The sequence below is a fragment of the Myotis yumanensis genome, unplaced genomic scaffold (assembly GCF_028538775.1).
Source record: "Myotis yumanensis isolate MYYU_CA2020_CCGP unplaced genomic scaffold, mMyoYum1.0.hap1 SCAF_3, whole genome shotgun sequence".
NCBI lineage: Eukaryota > Metazoa > Chordata > Mammalia > Chiroptera > Vespertilionidae > Myotis > Myotis yumanensis.
In genome coordinates, this window is record NW_027223754.1 from 190,317,049 (window position 1) to 190,338,502 (window position 21,454).

The 21,454-nt window shown below is 38.2% G+C and overlaps 5 protein-coding genes across 5 annotated transcripts; 3 read left to right on the plus strand and 2 right to left on the minus strand.

The window, feature by feature from the left end:
• Nucleotides 1–745: 745 nt before the first annotated feature.
• On the plus strand, nt 746–1,719 carry LOC139005651 (taste receptor type 2 member 42-like). Its single transcript, XM_070407845.1, is given in 2 exon segments — nt 746–1,646; nt 1,649–1,719. Coding segments are annotated over 2 exon segments (972 nt in total).
• A 7,020-nt stretch (nt 1,720–8,739) lies between these two features.
• Nucleotides 8,740–9,675, minus strand: LOC139007337 (putative taste receptor type 2 member 33). The gene has a single exon (XM_070410684.1). The coding sequence runs from the start codon at nt 9,673–9,675 to the stop codon at nt 8,761–8,763; it is 915 nt and encodes a 304-aa protein (XP_070266785.1). The 3' UTR covers nt 8,740–8,760.
• Nucleotides 9,676–12,152: 2,477 nt separating this feature from the next.
• Nucleotides 12,153–13,082, plus strand: LOC139005652 (taste receptor type 2 member 42-like). Its single transcript, XM_070407846.1, has one exon. The coding sequence runs from the start codon at nt 12,153–12,155 to the stop codon at nt 13,080–13,082; it is 930 nt and encodes a 309-aa protein (XP_070263947.1).
• A 266-nt stretch (nt 13,083–13,348) lies between these two features.
• Nucleotides 13,349–17,299, minus strand: SMIM10L1 (small integral membrane protein 10 like 1). The gene is made up of 3 exons (XM_070410685.1): nt 16,912–17,299; nt 14,425–14,509; nt 13,349–13,518 (listed from the first exon to the last, which is right to left on the minus strand). The coding sequence occupies exons 1-3, from the start codon at nt 17,110–17,112 to the stop codon at nt 13,388–13,390; spliced, it is 417 nt and encodes a 138-aa protein (XP_070266786.1). The 5' UTR covers nt 17,113–17,299; the 3' UTR covers nt 13,349–13,387.
• A 2,750-nt stretch (nt 17,300–20,049) lies between these two features.
• Nucleotides 20,050–20,964, plus strand: LOC139005653 (putative taste receptor type 2 member 33). Its single transcript, XM_070407847.1, has one exon. The coding sequence runs from the start codon at nt 20,050–20,052 to the stop codon at nt 20,962–20,964; it is 915 nt and encodes a 304-aa protein (XP_070263948.1).
• The last annotated feature ends 490 nt before the right edge of the window (nt 20,965–21,454 follow it).

Below are 21,454 nucleotides of genomic sequence, written 5' to 3' on the forward strand. Positions count from 1 at the left end.
TTCTAAGTACCTTCAAAATCCAAGGTGAATATCATCTCCTTTTCTCTCCTTGACAGTAATGTTTGTAGTTACCTTTTTTATGGTCACATTTGATCTCATTATTTCTTTCTGTGTTTTCACTATTTTATGGAATTTCTAATGGCTGCTTTTTTTTTGGTAGTAACTATATTGCATTTGGAAAAAGGTCCAATGCATAACAGGAACTTACAACATATATTAGTTGAATAATAACTAAATTATTTAGATTATCTCTAGAGCTTTCTTTGAAAAACAACTAAAACATTTGGGTCCAAATGGTACAGTATTTCAGGTAAAGAGTAAAGTACAAATCAGTGAAAAAGAATCTGACCAACATTTGCATGCTAACATATTTGATTTTAGCCCTTTAAGCATTACCATGAGTGGAAAATTTCCATTTGTGCCAATGATAAATGGACACACAAACTGTTTGGTTTGAAAATGAGTAGCTCTTTCAAGAAATAAAAAACGATTTCATGAACGTATGTGAGACTTTATATTTAGCAGATCTTTCTCAACTAAGGTTGGGATTACAAAGAAAGCAGAAAGATTTTCTTAAGTATTTATGAGACTGTATCCAACAGCAGGAGGTGGTACTTAAGACTGGAATTGCAAACAAAAGCAATGAAGATAAGTATCAGCAGTGGATGCTATTCTGCAACGGTTTGATTACAAATTTATCACTCAGATATAGGATTAGAAATTTGGATTTTTTCCCCCTGTGGAGATGCTCACTGGATTGGAAATAATCTTTCTGATACTGTCAATAGCAGAATTCATAATTGGAATGTTGGGGAATGTGTTCATTGGACTGATAAACTGCTCTGAATGGGTCAAGAACCAAAACATTTCTTTAGCTGACTTCATCTTTACCTGCTTGGCTATCTCCAGAATTAGTCAGTTGTTGGCATTACTTTTTGAATCACTTGCATTGGGACTATTTTCACATGTATTTTCTACTTATAAACTAGCAAAATTTATTACTTTACTTTGGAGAATAACTAATCACTTGACTACCTGGCTTGCTACTTGCCTAAGCATTTTCTACCTCCTTAAGATAGCTCACTTCTCCCACTCTCTTTTCCTCTGGCTGAAGTGGAGAATGAAGAGAGTGATTCTTGTGATATTTGTATTTTCTTTTATCTTTCTGATTTTTGACTTTCTATTGTTAGAAGGCTTTAATGATTTATACTTGAAGGCCTATATATATGATAATAGTAATCTGACTTTATATATAGAAGAAAGTAAGACTGTCTATTTTGAAACCCTGATTCTTCTTAGCTTGACCTGTTTGTTTCCTATTGTTCTGTCCCTGACCTCATTGCTCCTTTTATTTCTGTCTTTGGTAAGACATATCAGAAATTTGCAGCTCAACTCCATGGGCTCAAGGGACTCCAGCACAGAGGCCCATAAAAGGGCCATAAAAATGGTGATGTCTTTTCTTTTTCTCTTCATATTTCATTTTTTTTCCACACAAGTGGTAAATTGGATATTTCTTATGTTTCCATATTACATGACTGCAAAATTTATCACGTTATTAGTCTATGTCTTTCCCTCAAGTCACTCACTTCTTTTGATTCTGGGAAACAGCAAGCTAAGACAGACAGCCTTGAAGATACTATGGCATCTCAAAAGCTCCTTGAAAAGGGAAAATCTGTTACACCTTTACAGACAGATTTCCCAGAGTCTTTTCAAAAATAATAACTTAACGAGGAAACTTTGAGGATCGATTTTCACTTCTACAGTTGTTTTTTCTACTGGGTTCCTGTAAGTATTTTGTGCATAATTGAAGTTTCCCTTAGAACAGGTTGCTTTGATAATAATTCACACATGGTTAGCCGATACAATTTTAAAAGTAATATTTTTTGTTTAAAACATTGGTTACCAATAGTTTTAAATCCCAGATATTCTTTCCCAAGGAGAATCTAAATTATTTAATTTTATATGCAAGAGATGTATGTAATTGCAACTCATGTGAGGGAAGAGGCATGTAGTTCTTTAGAAATCAAGATGAATTACAAACTTGGCTAGGTAGAAGATCTATAAAATGTTGATTAAAATGTTAATAGAGCAACTATAGTCATAGATGGGAAAAACATGACCTCATAGCTTAAAGGTCTCTTATTGAATGGAACAGCATTTGCATTCTTGTATTAAAGGTCCTCTTGATAACAAGGGAATGAGATGTTTAAGAATAAGAATAGTATTTGTAGTGCAAAATAAAATAATATTTAAGTAAAAACCGGAAGCACATGCTTATAATGCTAATCTTAATCTGAAACTCCAAATCATAAATATTTTTCATGTAGCTAGGCATTTATTAATGTTGCTAAATTCCAGGATATGCAATATACATTTTCAGAGTGACAGAAATGGATATTTCTACCATGTTATGTAATAGACTTAAAATATATAGAAAAATTATTACTTAATTAAAAATCACACTCATATTGCTATTAGAAAAGATCATAATTATATTTTGAGAATGTTTATGTTTGTGTCTGTGCACATACATTTTGTTATAATCTGATCACTAGAGTTTTTGAGAAACTAACAGAAACAGGTCAATAGAAAAGGCATTGAAAACAAAATTTATAATGAAACACCACTGTATAAATTTTGGATATGCACAAGTATATATAGTGCTGTTTTTATAATAATCTACATTCAGGTAAGATAGCTACACATTGTAAATAAAGGAAAGGGTGGAAAAGTGTAATATAATATTTTAAATATGATAGTATGGAGTATAATATTGTATAGATGCTATACATGTATAGATAATACAATTCTTTAAAAATGAAGAATTCTTTTTTATGGTTTACCTTTGATGTATTCTTCAAATTATGTTAAGCAAAGAAAAAGCTGCAATTAAATGGTGATAATTACGTGGGTTGTAGATTTATACTAATGGAAGGACAAGGGCTGTTCTTGGAGCTGGTAATGATGTCAGAATTCTCATTTTCCCCATACTCCTACACTAGGGGTGGGGAACCTTTTTCTGTCAAGGGCCATTTGGATATTTATAACATCATTCAGGGGCCATACAAAATTCTCAACTTAAGAATTGGCCTGCTATATTTGGTCAAACATTTAATTAACTCACCCCTACTGCCTTGGCAGGGTTAGACCAACTGACTTCATGGGCCTTACATGGCCCACGGGCTGGACATTCCCCACCCCTCTCCTATACCATATGTAATAAATTGAACTGCAAGCATGTCTAGACTATGTGGTACTTCTGTGTATCAATAACAATAATGATAATGGTTTTAATGGCAAGAAATATAATGTCTATTTTACTAAGTAAAATTTTACTAAAAAATGTACATACATTATTTTGGACACCTAGTATTTTACCAAGAATTGTCACTGTAACTATCTTGACTTGGAACAAGGTAATACACAAACCAAGCCAAATACATTTAGAGTCAGATACTGAGTTTGTTGGATACTCTTCATGTAAATGACTTAAATAATCTGATAATCTCGTACTCTTTATAAGATAACCAAAAACATTATTTAGTTTTTGGTGTTACTAAACTTTTCTTTAGTAAGCAAGCTAGAGTAATTGAGCCAACTTGTGAGCAACACTTATTTCTAATAAGTGGGCCTTAGAGGTAAATGAGTAAATGTGTAACTAGGAGTATGTCTATACACATGCAGCGACCTAAGAAACATAGAACTATAAAGACCAGTGCCCTATTTTTGACAAAGAAGTATAGCAATGGACTAGTAAAAGGGGACCAAGCCACAAGCTGGGGTTATTGTAATTGATGTATTGTAATCTGCATATTTGAATGGCAGGTGAGATCAAGTTCTGCACTTCCTCTTTCTCCATAACAAGAGCCTTTGTGGGGGACTCAACAACAGCTAACCACAATCCAAGAAATGCGATGGCCAAGACATACATTGCTGGTCCCATACAACCTGGATAAGAAAGACTGACATGACTACATCCTACCCTGGGACCAAAGTGTTAGGGAAATGCAGATATTATCACCGATTTCTTAACTACCCTCTCTCACCCACCAAATAAACGCTCATTTTAAGAATCTGAGTGTAGTCATTGTTTGTTTCAACTTATCCACCCAGCTGATTTACAGGAGAGGAACAAATAACTCATTTCTATTGATGAAATAGTTGTATCTCTGATCCATAGGTCTAGTGCTGAAGGCATCAGAATATATATCAAGCACAGCACACATTTTCTTTTTTTAAAAAAAATATATTTTATTGATTTTTTACAGAGAGGAAGGGAGAGGGATAGAGAGTTAGAAACATCGATGAGAGAGGAACATTGATCAGCTGCCTCCTGCACACCTCCTACTAGGGATGTGCCCACAACCAAGGTACATGCCCTTGACCAGAATCAAACCTGGGACCCTTCAGTCCACAGGCCAACGCTCTATCCACTGAGCCAAACCGGTTAGGGCAAGGCACATTTTCTTGAACCGTAGTGAGTGTATATATACATTGGATAGAAACCCATACCTATACTGATCTCTGAGAAAGAGACATGCCATTTTCCTCAATGTCTCAGGTGGTTTATCTGCTCTCCATCAGTAGGTGGCTTCTCCTTGCAAGATCTTGATTAGACCCCCATCTCCTCTGGGCCAGGGGCACCCTGTAAGGGGTGTCTGCATCATCACACAGTCATTCTCCATTCTGTCATTTGAGACACAAGATATGTTGTCTAGAGTAATCTAAGTCCTATTCAGGACCTTAAGACCAATCTTTACAAGAACAGATTGATCTGAAAGGTTTGTTTGATGAATTTGAGAAACATATATAGGCAAACTTTTTTGTCTCTTAGTACATCAAATCCTATCCCACAGACTATAGCCTTAGAAGACTAAAGAAATGCGTAACCATTCTTATTTGGAGCATGAGACTCTAATACTTGTCAGTGTGGGGTTGGTGAGTAAGTTAGACTGGCCCTATCTGAGCTTTGTCACGAGGAAGAGCCAGTGGGAAATGTTTGTCCTCTAAGGATTTTTTTTTGGGGGGGGGGGGGGAGGGGGGAAAGTAGCTATAAGTTTTGGAAACTAAAGGAGTATGCTAGATGAAACAAAAATCTACAATAAAACATGAAAGGATGTTTGTGGATAGCAGTGATCAAGCTGGGCAAATATCCTCCATTTGTGAAAGAGGAAATCTCTGTCCCTTCAAGCTGTGTCCCTGACCCCAGCTAATTGTTTCCTGGGCTAGGGTACAGCCAAAGAAACAGTAAAGATCTCTTTTTACCTAAATAAACATAAAGGCCAGTACTTTAATTACTTTCAAAGGGATCCTTGCTAAGTTCAATACATGAGAGTTACAATTGTGATTCAGAAAGAACCGGGAGCCTGTTTCTTTGATGACAAATAAATGGAAAAGCTTGCTATTGACAGGATCAGACAGATCATCTCAGCTAGGGGGACATCTGTTGCTGGCTTCACTGAGACTAATGGGAGATCTATCAATATGGTCCTAAAGAGGGGAAAGACAACAGAAAGAGTCAAATAGAAAGCTCATGTATGCTATTTCACTGGAGATGTCGCAGGGAGGAAACAGGAAGACTTAACGCCAAGAAAGGTAGTATTAATGACAGGAGCTCATAAGATCTTCAGTGGAATCACCTTACTTACATTCACATAAGTAGTAGTTCATTATTGTACAATATATAGTCAATATCACTCAGGAAGTCAGTATTTAAACAAAAATTAGGCTAAAGTAGAACTCTGCATGTATTTTCTCACTATTCCTTGGAGGAAATGTCATTCTTTATAATTGATAATTATAAAATCAATGTTCACAAATTTTCTGATTTTAATTATGGTCATTGCTGTAGTTTAATTATTTTGGACTATCACTATAGCATAGAGATAGATTTAATTAATTGTTATTTGCCCAAGCATTTTGTAATAATCGCCATTATATTCTATATTAATAAAAGCCCACCGACCTAACAGCAGAACGACCAGAACGACTGGTCAACCAGCCGGTAGCTATGAAGGGCACTGACCCAGACCTTGCTGCCTGTGCCCTGACAGCCCAGAATCTGGTTCACCCACACCCCAGACCCTGACAGGAGAGAGGTGGTAGCCTGATTCCTCATGGAATTGGCCATTGGTTACCTTGCTGCTGGGGCCAACCTCCCACAGTCCCTCCCCCTGGCAGTCCTGCCCCCCCCCCCCCATCATCCCCGATCACCAGGCTGAGGGACTCCACCCGTGTATGAATTTGTGCACCAGACCTCTAGTTTATACATAAAATAACAGCTTTATCATGATAAATATAAAACACAACCATTTTAAGAATGAAGCATGTCGAGGCAGTTCAACCCAGGAGTTGAGACAGATCTACACTTAATGCACATTAAAAAAAGTGATTATTAGCTTGGACTTAAAATTCAACTCATAGCATATGGTGCTTGTGATTTTTTATAATTTGTCATTATATCCTTTAGATTAAGTTTCTCCTTCAGTGTAACTATGAACTCAAGTATTCTTTTATGACTAAGCATCTCCGGGCTGACTTGTTGCTATCTGGCTTTTGTCAACTGCTAAGCCATGCCTACCAATGGAGTCCTCTTCTCTGGTAGCCTTCTATATCACTCCAGAGCATTTCTGAGAATATCAGAGACCTCTGGGGACTATTGCCCCACTGCCACGAAACCTAGAGTTTCCTACCCACCTCCAATTCCCTGGGCTGGAAGTAGCTCTCTTTCATGAAAAATAAAGCCCCCACAAAGGCCCCCACATCCTGGGTGCTAGAACTACAAGTTTTTAGTTTTTGTATGACTTCTGGTTAGAACCACAAGGGCGAGAGTGCAGTGCTGGCTATTTCAGTGTTAGTATAGCAATCTTTCATGAGTTCGTACATAGATTGTAAAATTTCCTCTAGTTTTAAGGAGTTACTTTCTTTTCTTGCTTTTTTACTAGGTTCACAGTCAAGTCTTATTCATTTTCTCTTTTCCTGTGTTCCCAATAGGATTACCAACGAAATTAGCACTTACTCCTTCCACAAAGTTATTGAGGGCCTACTATTTGCCAAGCCCACCCTGTTCTAGGAATTGGAAATAGATCAGTGGTCAACAACAAAATAGACCCTTTCCTCATGGAGCTTCCGTGATTTCCAAGGTTGTATAGTGCAGTGGTCGGCAAACTCATTAGTCAACAGAGCCAAATATCAATAGTATAACGATTGAAATTTCTTTTGAGAGCCAAATTTTTTTAACTTAAACTATATAGGTAGGCACATTGTTATTAACTTAATTAGGGTACTCCTAAGCTGGCCTTTGCTAAAAACGTCCTCAATCTGAGGGGTCGACCTCAGCGAACGTACCCCCACTTCTTCTAATGCCACTTCTTCAAAATAGACTTGCCCAGGCCGAAAACAGACTTCTGCGCATGGGCCACGAAGTTTCAATCGCACTGTATGTGCACGCCTGCACTTGGTATTTTGTGGAAGAGCCATACTCAAGGGGCCAAAGAGCCTCATGTGGCTCGTGAGCCGCCATTTGCCAACCACTGACCTATTGTATTAAATATAATAATGTTAGTACTGTTTATGGTACATGTATGTATAATACATTCTAAATGTTTGTCACTCTTTGCCGGAAGCCGGTCCATCCTTGCTGCTTGACACAGTCGCTGCAGGAAAGAAACATCTGCACAGCATATGTTTCAAGGGACCTGGTGTATATAGCATACTGTTCTTAATATGTTTGCTCCCTTTATCGCCATGTGTTTTAACCAAGGTCACCTCTCCGAGAAAGGTTGTTTCCCCAGGTGGGGATCTTTCCCTGAGGTTAGGGAGGGGATACAACCCCTTAATTAAGTGCCAGGCGGGTAGTTAAGCTACATAATCTTTACTCTCTGGAATGGAGATAAGATACGCCCTAACCTTTGTAATAGAAATTGACAGGATTAAAATCGGCTGGTATAAATACGGATGTAACAAGACAATAATCATCAGATCCTCATCAGATCCTCATCAGTTCCTCATCAGTTCCTCACCAGTTCCTAACCAGAACTCCGACCAGAACTTTGGCTGGAGATCCTGGCTATAGGTCCTGACTAGGCTGCTGATCAACTGAAGGCTGTCTTCGTGTCATTCCTTCTTCGCCGACTCCGTCCACACCTTTGGGGACCCCTGGACCCGCTGGGATTGGACCCCAGCAACTCTTTAATTTCATTATGTGTATCTTTTCCTAACAGTTCTAATTACTTTCTATTAACCATGAAGCAAGAATTCATGATGGAATATCTATGCCAAGCATCTATTCTCAGTGTGTGACTTAGAATTGAATATCCTTACCATCCAAAGGATTGGAGGTTCAAACAACAAAGTCTATATTCACTGTGGTACATATTTGTGGTACTAACTACAGTAATAATGAAAGTAGTAATGATTTCCTGAGATGGATTGTCAGTCCTTAAATATGCATAAATATAGAGCACAAATTCTTCAGTTTCAAGAGGATAACATAGAATATATATGTGAAATACATGATTCTGAAGACTTTCTTACACTATTTTGTAAAATTAGATTGCTTACCTGAAAAAAAAGGTAATCTTATGCTCTTTTTTTTTGTCATAAACATGCACACACATATATATTTTTGTGGCAAACTTAAGTAGAAGTTTTCCTAGGTGCAACTTACCCAATTCTATACACACTAAGAAATATGTAGGAAGTACAAATGTTATGGACTCCATCAGTTTGTTTTCTGCCAGAATACAGAAGGTGCCCCACTTATTTCCCTTTCCTCAACCAGCACCTCAGCTGCCACAGAAATGACAGAAAGGCCTGTCTCAGCTTCTTATTCCCCCAAATCAGAATAAATGAGTGGCTTGACGGATACAGAATTGCAAGAACCTTGCAAACCATGCGAAGCGAATTGTTCTGCTGAGTATTCGAATTCCAAAGTGAGATGATTTGAGTGAAGAAAAAAATGACAAATACCAAGAGAAAGGAGATCACAGTTTGCATGGCTCTTATGTGGACCTCGGTGCTGGGATCTTGAGTTCCTTTGCCACTGAGCTGCATGTTCTTCAGATGTTTCCACATGGAAAAGATTAACAGCAGAACAGCTGTCAGGGACATAGTAAAGGGTATGAAGTTTGCAAGCATGAATAAAGTCTGATTTGAAAGGTGCATAATGTCCCCCAAGTTAGTCTCCCAGGTGATGTTTCCTTTATCTTCATTCATCTGCATTTTTTCATCTGTGCTTACCACTGCAAGATAAAAAACCAAGAAGACCAAACTCCCCAACAGTATCATGATAACCACTCTTTCAGCTCTCCATTTTAGGTGAAGAAATAAAAGGCTGGAGAAATTGGCTATCTTGAGCAAATAAAATATGCTAAGGCTAGTAGCAAGCCACAGACTAAAATGGTGGCTTGTCATCCAGGCAATATGAACAATAAGTTTTACATCTAAACTATAAAATGCTAGATTAAATACAGTTGCATACCAATTTAGTACTAATACACAGAGCAAACAAATTCTGGAGACAGCCAGAGCAGTGAGAATTCCATCAGCGCAGGAGATCTTTTGTCTCTTGACCCAGTCAGTGCAGTTCACCAGTGCTATGAAGCCATTGGCAACATTTCCTAGAACAAATTGTATTGTGAATAGGCTGGAAAGAATGGCTGGTAGTAAAGCCATGATGTCTAAAAAGAAAAAGAAATCCAAGTCTAATATCACTGGTCGTGATTCCTTTAATATTCTGCCCTTAAACTCAATGTGCAGTTGTTTTCTGAATTTGCAGTGAATTTGTGGTTTCAATTCTGCAACCAACGCCAAGCAGGAAAGCTTCAGGGTATGCTAACAGAGAAGTTCAATGCTATCTTTATGGAAAATATTGTTTTCCAAGGACTCCCATTCAAACAGTGTGTGTCCCTGCCACTGGCTGGATTACTTCATAACTGATGTTGAAGTGAAAGCTGAATTCTCATTTGCTAGGATGCAAATAAAGACATACTGTTTTGCAATTTTTTTCCTTGTTTGACCTTTCCACAATTTGTGTTCAACATTAGTTGTTTATTAGTAAAACTTGAAAACCCAATATGCAGTGAATGTCTAAACTATTAAATAGAGCTTGGTCATAACTAGGGTGATCATCACTATGAATTTTTTTTTTAATGCTAGAATTATGTGGAAAGAATTCAAGATTTTCCTATTAAAAGCATCCTAGATTTTCTCAGGAACAGTATAAATGTTGGTTGCTGCTAATTAATACTTTCGCATAACTATATTGTCAACAAGCTCATAAACAGCGTCCCACTAACTCAGACAAATACTTCTACATCTGGATGGAATGGATGGAATCAGTGTTCCATACTTTCCAAAAGGGTAAAATTCGTGTCAGGAGGTCATTTAGGTTTAAATCTGACTTTTCTCCCATGCAGACTTCCACCCCATTATTAACAGCTATCATGCATATCTTTCATGCTTAGGTCTTTATGATAAAGTTTCCCTTTTGAGTCTATTTAATGTTTAAATATTAATATTTAATTTAAATATTTAGAAATTTTGTAAATATTGAGTACTTCAAAAGAATGTTTTTCATTGCAGATTCCAGACTCCTATTTATAAATGTATGCTTTTATTTTTCTCTGTCTAATTCATTCTTTACTACTTAGTTTTTTAAAGATTAATAGATGTTAAAACCAGCCTCTACACTTGGGTTTTATTCAGTAACAATTTTTATAGAGTAATGGTGTTTAGCAGAGGGGCCACGAAGTTTCCATCGCACTGTATGTGCATGCCCACACGTGGTATTTTGTGGAAGAGCCACACTCAAGGGGCCAAAGAGCCGCATGTGGCTCGCGAGCCACAGTTTGCTGACACTGCCCTAGGCAATTCCAATTTGCAATCAAGGTTGAAAAATCACCCTATTAGAGGTACCTGTTTGTTGAAGCAAAAAGCAAGCTAAAATATATTTTACTTTAAATTAATATTTATGGCATAAAAGATTTTACCAAAAGCATAGTTAAAAAGGAGAAACCCCTTCCAACTCTTGCTCCCCCCGCCCTTTTCTTTGAAATTGGGGGGCTAGGCGAGAGCCCATCCCAAGAGTTTGGACTCCGCTTGTGCTCAGGCCTCGCCATCCTTTTATTTGGTTTTGGGATATACCCATAGTCCTTAGGCAGGACATTCCAGTAACAGGCAGACTATCTTATCAGTAAGGATTTATATCCCCATCCCCCCCCCTCCCATTTTTTAACCATATATTTTTACTATTGTTCTTTTCTCAGCTAATAATAACTTATTCAGAATCAAATAGGTGGTAATTTAGTGAAAACGAAGCTCAAAAATTCATAGTGAAATCTTAGAGGTCTGATTTTGGTACCCTTGCATATACTTTTACATCATTGTGGAAAATCGTTTCCCTTTTTATCTGTTTCTTGAAGAAATACCAAAAAGCTTCCAGGCCCAAGCCAGTTGTTGCTATCCTCATGAAACTAGAATTAACTGTTGACCATAGATTTTTGTAGCACCTTCCTCTGTGTTGGAATTGTACTTTGGTCAAACTTGTCACATTCAATAGTAATAGTTTATCTAATGTTGCTTTTCCCTTTACTCTGTGAGCTTCATGTTGCTTCCTTTTATTACACTTATTTCATCTATAATAGTGACTAAAACATGGATTTTATTATGTGAAATTAAAAAAATATGCTTGTATTATGGAGATTACTTTTTAGAGAAATCTATTAAAATTAAGAAACGTGAGTCCTTGTACTGAGTTTCAACTGAAATGGAAAGTGCAAATCAGGGTAAGTAAATCTACTTCATATTTGCATGCCTGAATTTACTTTTCCAGATGTCCTCACAAGTGGAAAATTGTTGCCAGTGCCAATGATGAGTGGGCACATTTACTATTTAATTTGGAAATTGGTAGCTGATTGAAACTAATGGTAAAGTTTCTCATCAAGATCTGTGAGACTGAATCTCCTTGCTCATATTTCAGACCTACAGCTGGAATAAAAGAGAAACCTTTCAGAAGATAAGTGAGACAGTATCTGAATTTTTTGAGCATTTTAAATATAAAAGTGAAAAGTACCAAACTGGATATTATTCTACATTTTGACAGCGAAACATCAGTGAGACAGGATATTAGCTTTCTGGATTCCTCTGCAGAAATGCCATCTGGAGCTGAAAGTATTTTTCTGGTAGCTGCAATGGGAGAATTTATAGCTGGAATGTTGGGGAATGGGTTCATTGTACTAGTTAATTGCACTGATTGGGTGAAGAGTCAAAAACTCTCAGCAGCTGACTACATCCTCACTAGCCTGGCTCTCTCCAGAATCACTCTTCTTTGGATATCACTAGCTGACTCATTTCTAATGGTGTTGTGGCCACAATTTTATGCCATTGGTAAACTAGCAAAACTTATTGGCATTCTTTGGATACTGTGCAATCACCTAGCTACCTGGTTTGCCACCTATCTAAGCATTTTCTATTTCTTTAAAATAGCCAATTTCTCCCACCCCTGCTTTGCCTGGCTGAGGTGGAGAATTGGCAAAGTGCTACTTGTGCTTTTACTAGGGTCTTTGTTCTTCCTGTTTTTGAAACTTGTGTTAATAGACTCATTCAATGGTTTCTGGATTAATGTCTATAATATACATGAAAGAAACTCAACATGGTCTCCAGGTGTAAGTGAAACTCTGTATCTTAACAGTTTGATTGTTTCTAATTTTATCTACTTAATTCCCTTTCTTCTGTCCCTGAGTTCACTGCTCCTTTTATCTCTTTCCTTGATGAGACATACCAGGAATGTGCGGATGAACTCCAGCTCTAACGACTTCCGCACAGAAGCCCATAAAAAGGCCATGAAAGTAGTGTTATCTTTCCTCCTCCTCTTCATACTTCATTTTTCTTCCTTTGTATTAACAGGTTGGTGTTTCCTTATAGTGCAGAAGCAGCAGGCCAATCTGGCTGTCATGTTAACATGGAGTATTTTCCCTTCGGGCCACTCATTTATCCTAATTTTGGGAAACAGCAAGCTGAGACAAACTGCGTTGAAACTATTGTGGCATCTTAACTGCCACCTGAAAAAGGGTGAAACTTAGCTCCACAGACTTTACCAGGATTTTCTATATTCCAGGAAAATTAAACCATTGAAGATACATTTTAACTTGTTTTTCTCACTGGATTCTTTTGGATATTATTAAGCATCACAAACTTTCCCTATAATGGCCTATAAACTAACAATCTACTTGACATTTTTAAGAAGCAAGCATCATTGTCATTATAACACTTGCTAGTAACAAAACAAATTTAGACAATATGAATATAAAATATATAATGCAGCATGTACTAATTTTATGTGCCCTGGCAAATATTTATTGTATTTATGTATGAGGAAAACACATGATTATCTATAATAATAAAAGTGTAATATGCTAATTAGACGGGACGTCCTTCTGATGACCTTCCAGATGTCCTTCTGATGACCTTCCGGATGAAGTTGGGGCTGCGAAGGAAGCCTGGATCCCGGGTGCCTGCCTGTGGTCAGAGGGAAGCCCAGGTCACGGGTGCCAGAGGGAAGCCGGTGCCGGCAGCCTGGGGAAGGAAGGCCTACTCTTGCACAAATTTTGTGCATCGGGCCTGTAGTTTAGAAATAAAACCCCTCCCAAGCTGGAGCAAGTGAAATCTTTTTTACAATATTAAGTTAAAAATCAATCAAGGAATAAAAGTGCTAGACACACATAATTTCATAATAACAGACCTAACTTCTAAAACAAAGAAGCAGACTATCATTAGGAATTCAAGCTAGAGTGGACACTATCTTTGCTGATTTTATAAAAGCAAACTGAATAATTATCACTATGTATATAATAATACTTATATGTCTACTCTGCAAGTATCACCTAGACAGTGAGTTTGCATGTAGGGTTGTGTGTGCATGTGAAAATTATATGAACACTAGTGTCCTTGTCAGAGAGGACAAACATAACCAACTCACCAGGGATAAAAACAGGAAGGAAAGTTTGTAAGAATATTCACATATTTGTATAAGTTTTAGAAATGTCTGTGTGTATATATAGTGTTCAGTTGACTTTTTAAATAATTTAAAAATGAAAACAAAGTAGCTGAAAATGTATATAATCTTAACAGTAGGTAGTAAAATTGTGCTCGCTAATATAATTTTAAAGTTTGCAATATAGTAATTTTTGAAATTATGATTGTAAACATATTAAAAAACTATCAATAATGAAGAAATTTTTGCTAGGGTTTATAATTGCCATATTTCAGTGGGAGAAGCTAACAAGAAGAAACTAGAAAATAAAGTTAGTGTCCACTCTAGCTTGACTGCATTGGGTTAGAAGTTAATTTTGATAGGCCTGTAGGTCAAGCCTGAAGCTGGGAAGAACATAAAAACCCTAAGGGCTTTGTAAAGTGTACTCTTACTCCATGGAACTCTGCTATGGGGTGCTCTGATGTATCCATGATGATGATGATGATGATGATGATGATGACACATGCATATCCAGACCTACATAAAGATTTAGATTTTTAGACTGTATTCATTATGTTGGACACTATATAAGAAATTTTCTGAGTGGGGATGGGGATGGTGGTCAAAACATGAACTTCCAGTTACAAGAGAGATAAGATTATACTGGGGATATAATGTACAACACAATTAGTATAATTAACACTGCTTTATGGTATATTTGAAAGTTTCTAAAAGAGTGGATGGATCTTAAATGTTTTCATCACAAAGAAAGAGACATTTTTTGGGTGTTTATATGAGATGATGGATGTTAACTAAACTGAGTGTGGTAATCATTTCATAATATATGTACATCAAGTCATTATGCTGTATATCTTAAACTTACACAGTGCTGTATGGCAATTATATCTCATAAAACTGAAAGAAAAAATAAAAATAAATTTCCTAATGATTGTACCTGTGATTATCTTGCTTTTGGAAAGGTGAAATTCTAATCACATTGGCTCTATTTAGATTCAGATATTGAGGATAGTTTGGCTTAGAAAGTATCCCTTTCAGAAAAATGGTTAAAGATTACCTGGTACTTATTAGAAGTAAGCATATATCAAGCACTAAAGCAGGCTTATTTTTAATTCTCAGCGGACCAGTCAAGGTGGGTACTTTGCCATCATTTAATAGTTGAGGACACTGAGGCTTAGGTGGATTAATGGACTCTCCTGACTACAACATTAGAGTTTGCATTTTAAGAGGTCTGCTGATTAAAAAACCCAATCCTTTTACCCGGGTGGCTCTTAACCAGTGGTGCACATTTCAATTACCTGAGCAATTTAAAAAATAAAATTTACTTAATTTTTAATCAAAGAAATAAAGAAAAATCAAAATAATACTGTTAGACTGGTAGTAGAAAACAGCTATCTCCCACCTTTTCTCTTTCCATCCCTGATTTTTTTCTTCAGACAACCACTTTTAACTCTTAGCTGCCTTGTATTGCAGTTTTTAAAAAAAAAAAAAAAAAAAAATAACATGTCCAATATTGCTTTTTTATTGACTGATTCTTCCCCATTACACACACCTCTCCTCTCCACCCCCTCCCATGTTACATAATCATGTTCTATCCATATTCAGTGCTAACGTAATTATGACTGACTTTATGACGAGTGTTATTCACAGTTGAGGTATGCAGCGTAGTTCCTGAACAAGCTTTTATTTTTCCCGGGTTCATAATTGCCTCAGCTTTGTTTTCTTATTTAAAAAAAATAAAAATAAAAATCTGCAGACCACTAATTCATCTCCAGACTCCCTGAAACATTCAAAATCTCAACTCTATATTCCAACATACCAGGTATTCAGTTTTTCTTGAGACATGCCACCTGACACTCCGTCTTTAAGCATTCATTGACTTACTGCTGTTCTCTTCTACTCTCCTCCCTAATACAGTTCCACTGCTATTTTAGCAACCTCATGGCCACTCTCTCCCAAAATGTCTTCTTTCCTCATGAGCAGGACTGTATCTTTCAACTTCCCACTTTACATAAAGACCCCACTACCACTCCATTTACCTTCCTCTCCCCCCTTCAGCATCCCCCCCTGAAAACTGTACTGTTACATGATCACGGGTGACCACACTTGTATTCTACTTCGTAACCATAATTAAGTAGCCTCTTAAAAGAAAAAGACCACAGACGGCATTTGCATAAATTATTCTGATTATTTAAATGTTATTCATTAAATAGCCAGGCTTTGTGCTGAACTGGGTTTCCTTTTCTTTGGCGCCGAGGTCTGGAACCGTACCACTCACTGGGACGCCGAAACAGAGTCCACTGTCTTACCCTCCAACCCTCTGCTCAAAATCCCGCAGCACTTTACACTGTTTGACATCGGAAGGATGCGTTTCCTGGACAGTTTTTTCAATCTCACTGAAAATCTGATTGTCATTTTCTCTTGGGGGAATGAAGAAATACATGCCTTCCACATCATATCCTTAAGAGCTTCAGCTTCTTTACTCATTCAATCTCTTGCTAACAAGTCAACCCCAAATACCCGAAATGGGTGATTTTTTAAAATCTCAATTTGAACCAGGAACTTGTGTTTTACATTTGCTTCCTGAGTCGCCTTCTGTTTTTGACATAACGCATCCTGTTCGTCCTGATTTTGTTTTCAGGACGCACAGCTTCTTAAATCTTGTCGGGGGCCGTAATCGAATCCTTCCCGGTGGCTGGAAGTCGCGTCTGTCCTCTCCGGTCCCGGCAGGACTTCCGAGCCCATCCCCGGGAGCTCGGGCGGACGGCGGCGAGCGCAGCCGCGCGGGGCGTCCGGCCACTCTCGCGAGACCGAGGAGGCCGCGTCCGCAGCTCCGCTCCGCTCCGCCGCGGGGCCTCCTGGGAGTCCGCCATTCTGCCGGTCCAGAGACCGTTAGCGTAATCGCGACTCTAGAAATGTACCTGCAAGCGGATGTTGAGGATGACGGAGCCCGCGACGTAGAAGTACGGGAAATTGGAGCGCAGCTGCCAGGCCAGCTCGAAGAAGGCGAGCAGCGTGCGGGAGAGCCCTTTGCAGAACACCCCGTAGGAGCTGGGGGCGGCGGCCGGGCTCGAGACCCCGAGGGCCCAGGCTGACGGAGCCGCCACGGTGGCCATGGCCATGACCCCGGTGTCGCCGCTCGCCCGGTGCTTGGTGCCGAGGGTCGCCGCAGGTCCCGCGGACCCGGACCGATGGCCGGGACGGCGAGGGTGGGGGCACTAAGCTGTGGCTGCGTCCCCTCTGCGGTGCAGCCGCTGCCTCCGCTGCGGCGCTGCCTGTCAGCCGCTGGCGCCCCGCCCCTTCCTGTCTCCTGTTAGCTTTAGAGTTGAACACGTGGTAGGTACAGGACGGTTTTTTTTCTCTATATATTGCCATACACGTTATTTCATATCACACTTATGGGCAGCCATAGAGACAGGATTTTCTCTTTAAAATGAAAGCAAGCTTAGAAGGGGAAATACAAGGAATTAAATATATTAATGTTTGGAGAGTTTTTTTTTTTTAAAATCTGTTCCTTTGTTATCCCTTTGGAGTTTCTTGTATTCTAAAACATATCCCTGGAATTGAAATTTTCCTATAGGCCAAGAAATAAGTACCTATTTATAATTATAATTTTACCATGTTATAATAAAATCAGTGCAGTTTTTAATTGCTCAAAACCACCTGAAAATACCACAAACTATTGTTCTTCCAGATTTGACTATTACCTGTACTTGTCACTTACTGTTATTTACAAAAAACTTTGCTCCTAAATGAGGAACACTTTAAAAGTAGGGTAATTCTGGGGAGAAAAGATTGAGGACCATTAAGCAAAATTTCTCAGCTGCAAAATAATTGTTTTTAGAATCCAACAATATGAATTTCCTTCCTTGCTTCCTTCTTTGCTGTAGTCCTTCCTTCTTTCTTTCCTTCCAGGAACTGTAATCCTCCAACTGTGTTCTTTTATAAAAAAATTCTTCTGGCTATTCTGGGCAAAATGCATAGGCATCTACATTTTATGAATAGTTACTCACTGCCATTTGAGCCTGCTGGAATTTGATAGGGGATTGCACTGAATATACAGATAATCTCTTTACCTGAAAAGATTCTCCTCTTTCCAGATCTTAAGTTCAATTGGCCTCCCTGCCTTGCTCAGCTTTCAGGTGAATTTAAAATATAACTTTGGCAATTAACTCCCTTTATCTTGATTTTTATAGGAGGAAATTGTGCCTTTTACTGCTACATTGTACTCAAAAGCCTGTGCTCTCCCAGGTTAACTCTGAAGTATCAAATAACACAGGATCAAATGAATAACAATCCTTAGTGACAGGTGTACTTATTAGGCACAATTGGAAGCACTCGACACAAATACAGGGTGTCCCCCCAAATATGTATACACACTTTAAACACTGCCTGTGTATGCATACATTTTTGGGGGACACCCTATAGTATACTTATTACTCACAAAGACCACCTAAAGAGGACATCATTGTTTTCTGACTTTTTACTGATGATTATACTGAGACAGTAGTTTTAAAAGAGTCCAAGATCAGAGATATACAAAGCAGAGAATCTGTGTTTTCTGTTCTGTCAGTCTGATTCCAAGATCCTCTGCTAAACACCATTACTCTATAAAAATTGTTATTGAATAAAACCCAAGTGTAGAGGCTGGTTTTAATGCCTATTAATCTTTAAAAAACTAAGTAGTAAAAAACGAATTAAACAGAGAAAAATAAAAGCATATATTTATAAATAGGAGTCTGGAATCTGCAATGAAAAACATTCTTTTGAAGTACTCAGTATTTATAAAATTTCTAAATAAATATTAATATTTAAATGTTAGATAGACTCAAAGGGGAAACTTTATCATAAAGACCTAAGCATGAAAGATATGCATGATAGCTGTTAATAGTGGGTTGGAAGTCTGCATGGGAGAAAAGTCAGATTTAAACCTAAATGACCTCCTGACACGAATTTTATATTTTGGAAAGTATAGAACACAAATTCCATCCTTTAGATGTACGTGTATTTGAGTTAGTGGGGGTGTGTTTATGAGCTTGTTGACAATATAGTTATGCAAAAGTATTAATTATCAGCAGCCAGCTTTTATACTGTTCCTGAGAAAATCTAGGATGGTTTTGATAGGAAAAGCTTGAATTCTTTCCACATAATCCTAGGATTAAAAAAAATTCATAGTGATGATCACCCTAGTTCTGACGAAGCTCTATCTCATAGTTTAGACATTCACTGCATATTGGGTTTCTAAATTTTACTAATAAACAACTAAGGTTGAACACAAATTATGGAAAGGTCAAACAAGGAAAAAATTGCAAAACAGTATGTCTTTATTTGCATCCTAGCAAATGAGAATTCAGCTTTCACTTCAACATCAGTTATGAAGTAATCCAGTCAGTGGCAGGGACACACACTGTTTGAATGGGAGTCCATGGAAAACAGTATCCTATACAATAAGAAAGAAATGTGCTAATTAGCCATTACACCCTGAGGTGTAATGACTAAGCGTTTTACAACCAATCAAGGATTAGCAGGAGGGTGGGCCAGCAAGGTACAAGAGGGCTGCAGAGAGTTACAGTAGCGGGCAGGGCAGCAAGCTATGAGGGGGCGAGGGAGGAGGGGGGCGGAGGGAGCTACAGAAGGGTGGGGCAGCGGTCAGAGAGCTATAGGAAGGCAGCAGCGACCTACTGGCTACAAGCAGGCAGCAGAGAGCTGCAGGATGGGGCAGTGCAGCAAGCATGTGGGAGTCAGAGAGCTAAAGGAGAGGGCAGGGCAACAAGCTATGGAGGGGGCGGGGGGAGCTACAAGAGGGCGGGGCAGCAGATGGAGAGCTACAGGAGGGTGGCAGCGACCTATGGGCACACCGATTTGTGCTCAGGGCTACTAGCATTGAACTTCTCTGTTAGCATACCCTGAAGCTTTCCTGCTTAGCATTGGTCGAAGAATTGAAACCACAAATTCACTGCAAATTCAGAAAACAACTGCACATTGAATTTAAGGGCAGAATATTAAAGGAATCACGACCAGTGATATTAGACTTGGATTTCTTTTTCTTTTTAGACATCATGGCTTTACTACCAGCCATTCTTTCCAGCCTATTCACAATACAATTTGTTCTAGGAAATGTTGCCAATGGCTTCATAGCACTGGTGAACTGCACTGACTGGGTCAAGAGACAAAAGATCTCCTGCGCTGATGGAATTCTCACTGCTCTAGCAGTTTCCAGAATTTGTTTGCTCTGTGTATTAGTATTAAATTGGTATGCAACTGTATTTAATCTAGCATTTTATAGTTCAGAAGTAAGACTTATTGTTCATATTGCCTGGATAACAAGCCACCATTTTAGTCTGTGGCTTGCTACTAGCCTCAGCATACTTTATTTGCTCAAGATAGCCAATTTCTCCAGCCTATTTTTTCTTCATCTAAAATGGAGAGCTAAAAGAGTGGTTCTCGTGATAGTGTGGGGGAGTTTGGTCTTCTTGGTTTTTCGTCTTGCAGTGGTAAGCACAGATGAAAAAATGCAGATGAATGAAGATAAAGGAAACATCACCTGGGAGACTAACTTGGGGGACATTATGCACCTTTCAAATCACACTTTATTCATGCTTTCAAACTTCATACCCTTTACTATGTCCCTGACAGCTGTTCTGCTGTTAATCTTTTCCCTGTGGAAACATCTGAAGAACATGCAGCTCAGTGGCAAAGGAACTCAAGATCCCAGCACCGAGGTCCACATAAGAGCCATGCAAACTGTGATCTCCTTTCTCTTGGTATTTGTCATTTACTTCTTCACTCAAATCATCTCACTTTGGAATTCGAGTACTCAGCAGAACAATTCAGTTCACATGGTTTGCAAGGTTCTTGGAATCCTGTATCCGTCAAGCCACTCATTTATTCTGATTTGGGGGAATAAGAAGCTGAGACGGGCCTTTCTGTCATTTCTGTGGCAGTTGAGGTGCTGGTTGAGGAAAGGGAAATAAGTGGGGCACATTGCAGAAAACAAACTGATGGAGTCTCTAACATTTGTGCTTCCTACTATATTCCTTTATGTGTATAGAATTGGGTAAGTTACACCTAGGAAAACTTCTACTTAAGTTTATCACATAAATATATATGTGTGTGCTTGTTTATGACAAAAAAAGCATAAGATTACCATTTTTTTTATGTAAGCAATCTAATTTTACAAAATTGTGTAAGAAAGTCTTCAGAATCATGAAGTCATGTATTTCACATACATATTCTACATTATCCTCTTGAAATTGAAGAATTTGTGGTCTAGATTTATGCATATTTAAGGACTGACAACCCATCTCAGGAAATCATTGCTACTTTCCATTGTAGTTAGTACCACACATATGTACCACAGTGAATATAGACTTTGTTGTTTGAATCTCCAATCCTTTGGATGGTAAGGATATTCAATTTTAAATCACACACTGAGAATAGATGCTTGGCATATGTATTATCCCA

Bases quoted from the DNA above. Each gene is read 5' to 3' on its own strand.
- LOC139007337 (XM_070410684.1), bottom strand. From the start codon at position 9,675: ATGGCTTTACTACCAGCCATTCTTTCCAGCCTATTCACAATACAATTT.
- LOC139005653 (XM_070407847.1), top strand. From the start codon at position 20,050: ATGGCTTTACTACCAGCCATTCTTTCCAGCCTATTCACAATACAATTT.
- LOC139005652 (XM_070407846.1), top strand. From the start codon at position 12,153: ATGCCATCTGGAGCTGAAAGTATTTTTCTGGTAGCTGCAATGGGAGAA.
- SMIM10L1 (XM_070410685.1), bottom strand. From the start codon at position 17,112: ATGGCCATGGCCACCGTGGCGGCTCCGTCAGCCTGGGCCCTCGGGGTC. The intron at 14,510-16,911 runs GTACATTTCTAG...ATCTTTATGTAG, and splicing joins TCCTCAACATCCGCTTGCAG to GTCTGGATATGCATGTGTCA. The intron at 13,519-14,424 runs GTAAGAGTACAC...CTCTGACCACAG, and splicing joins CCATAGCAGAGTTCCATGGA to GCAGGCACCCGGGATCCAGG.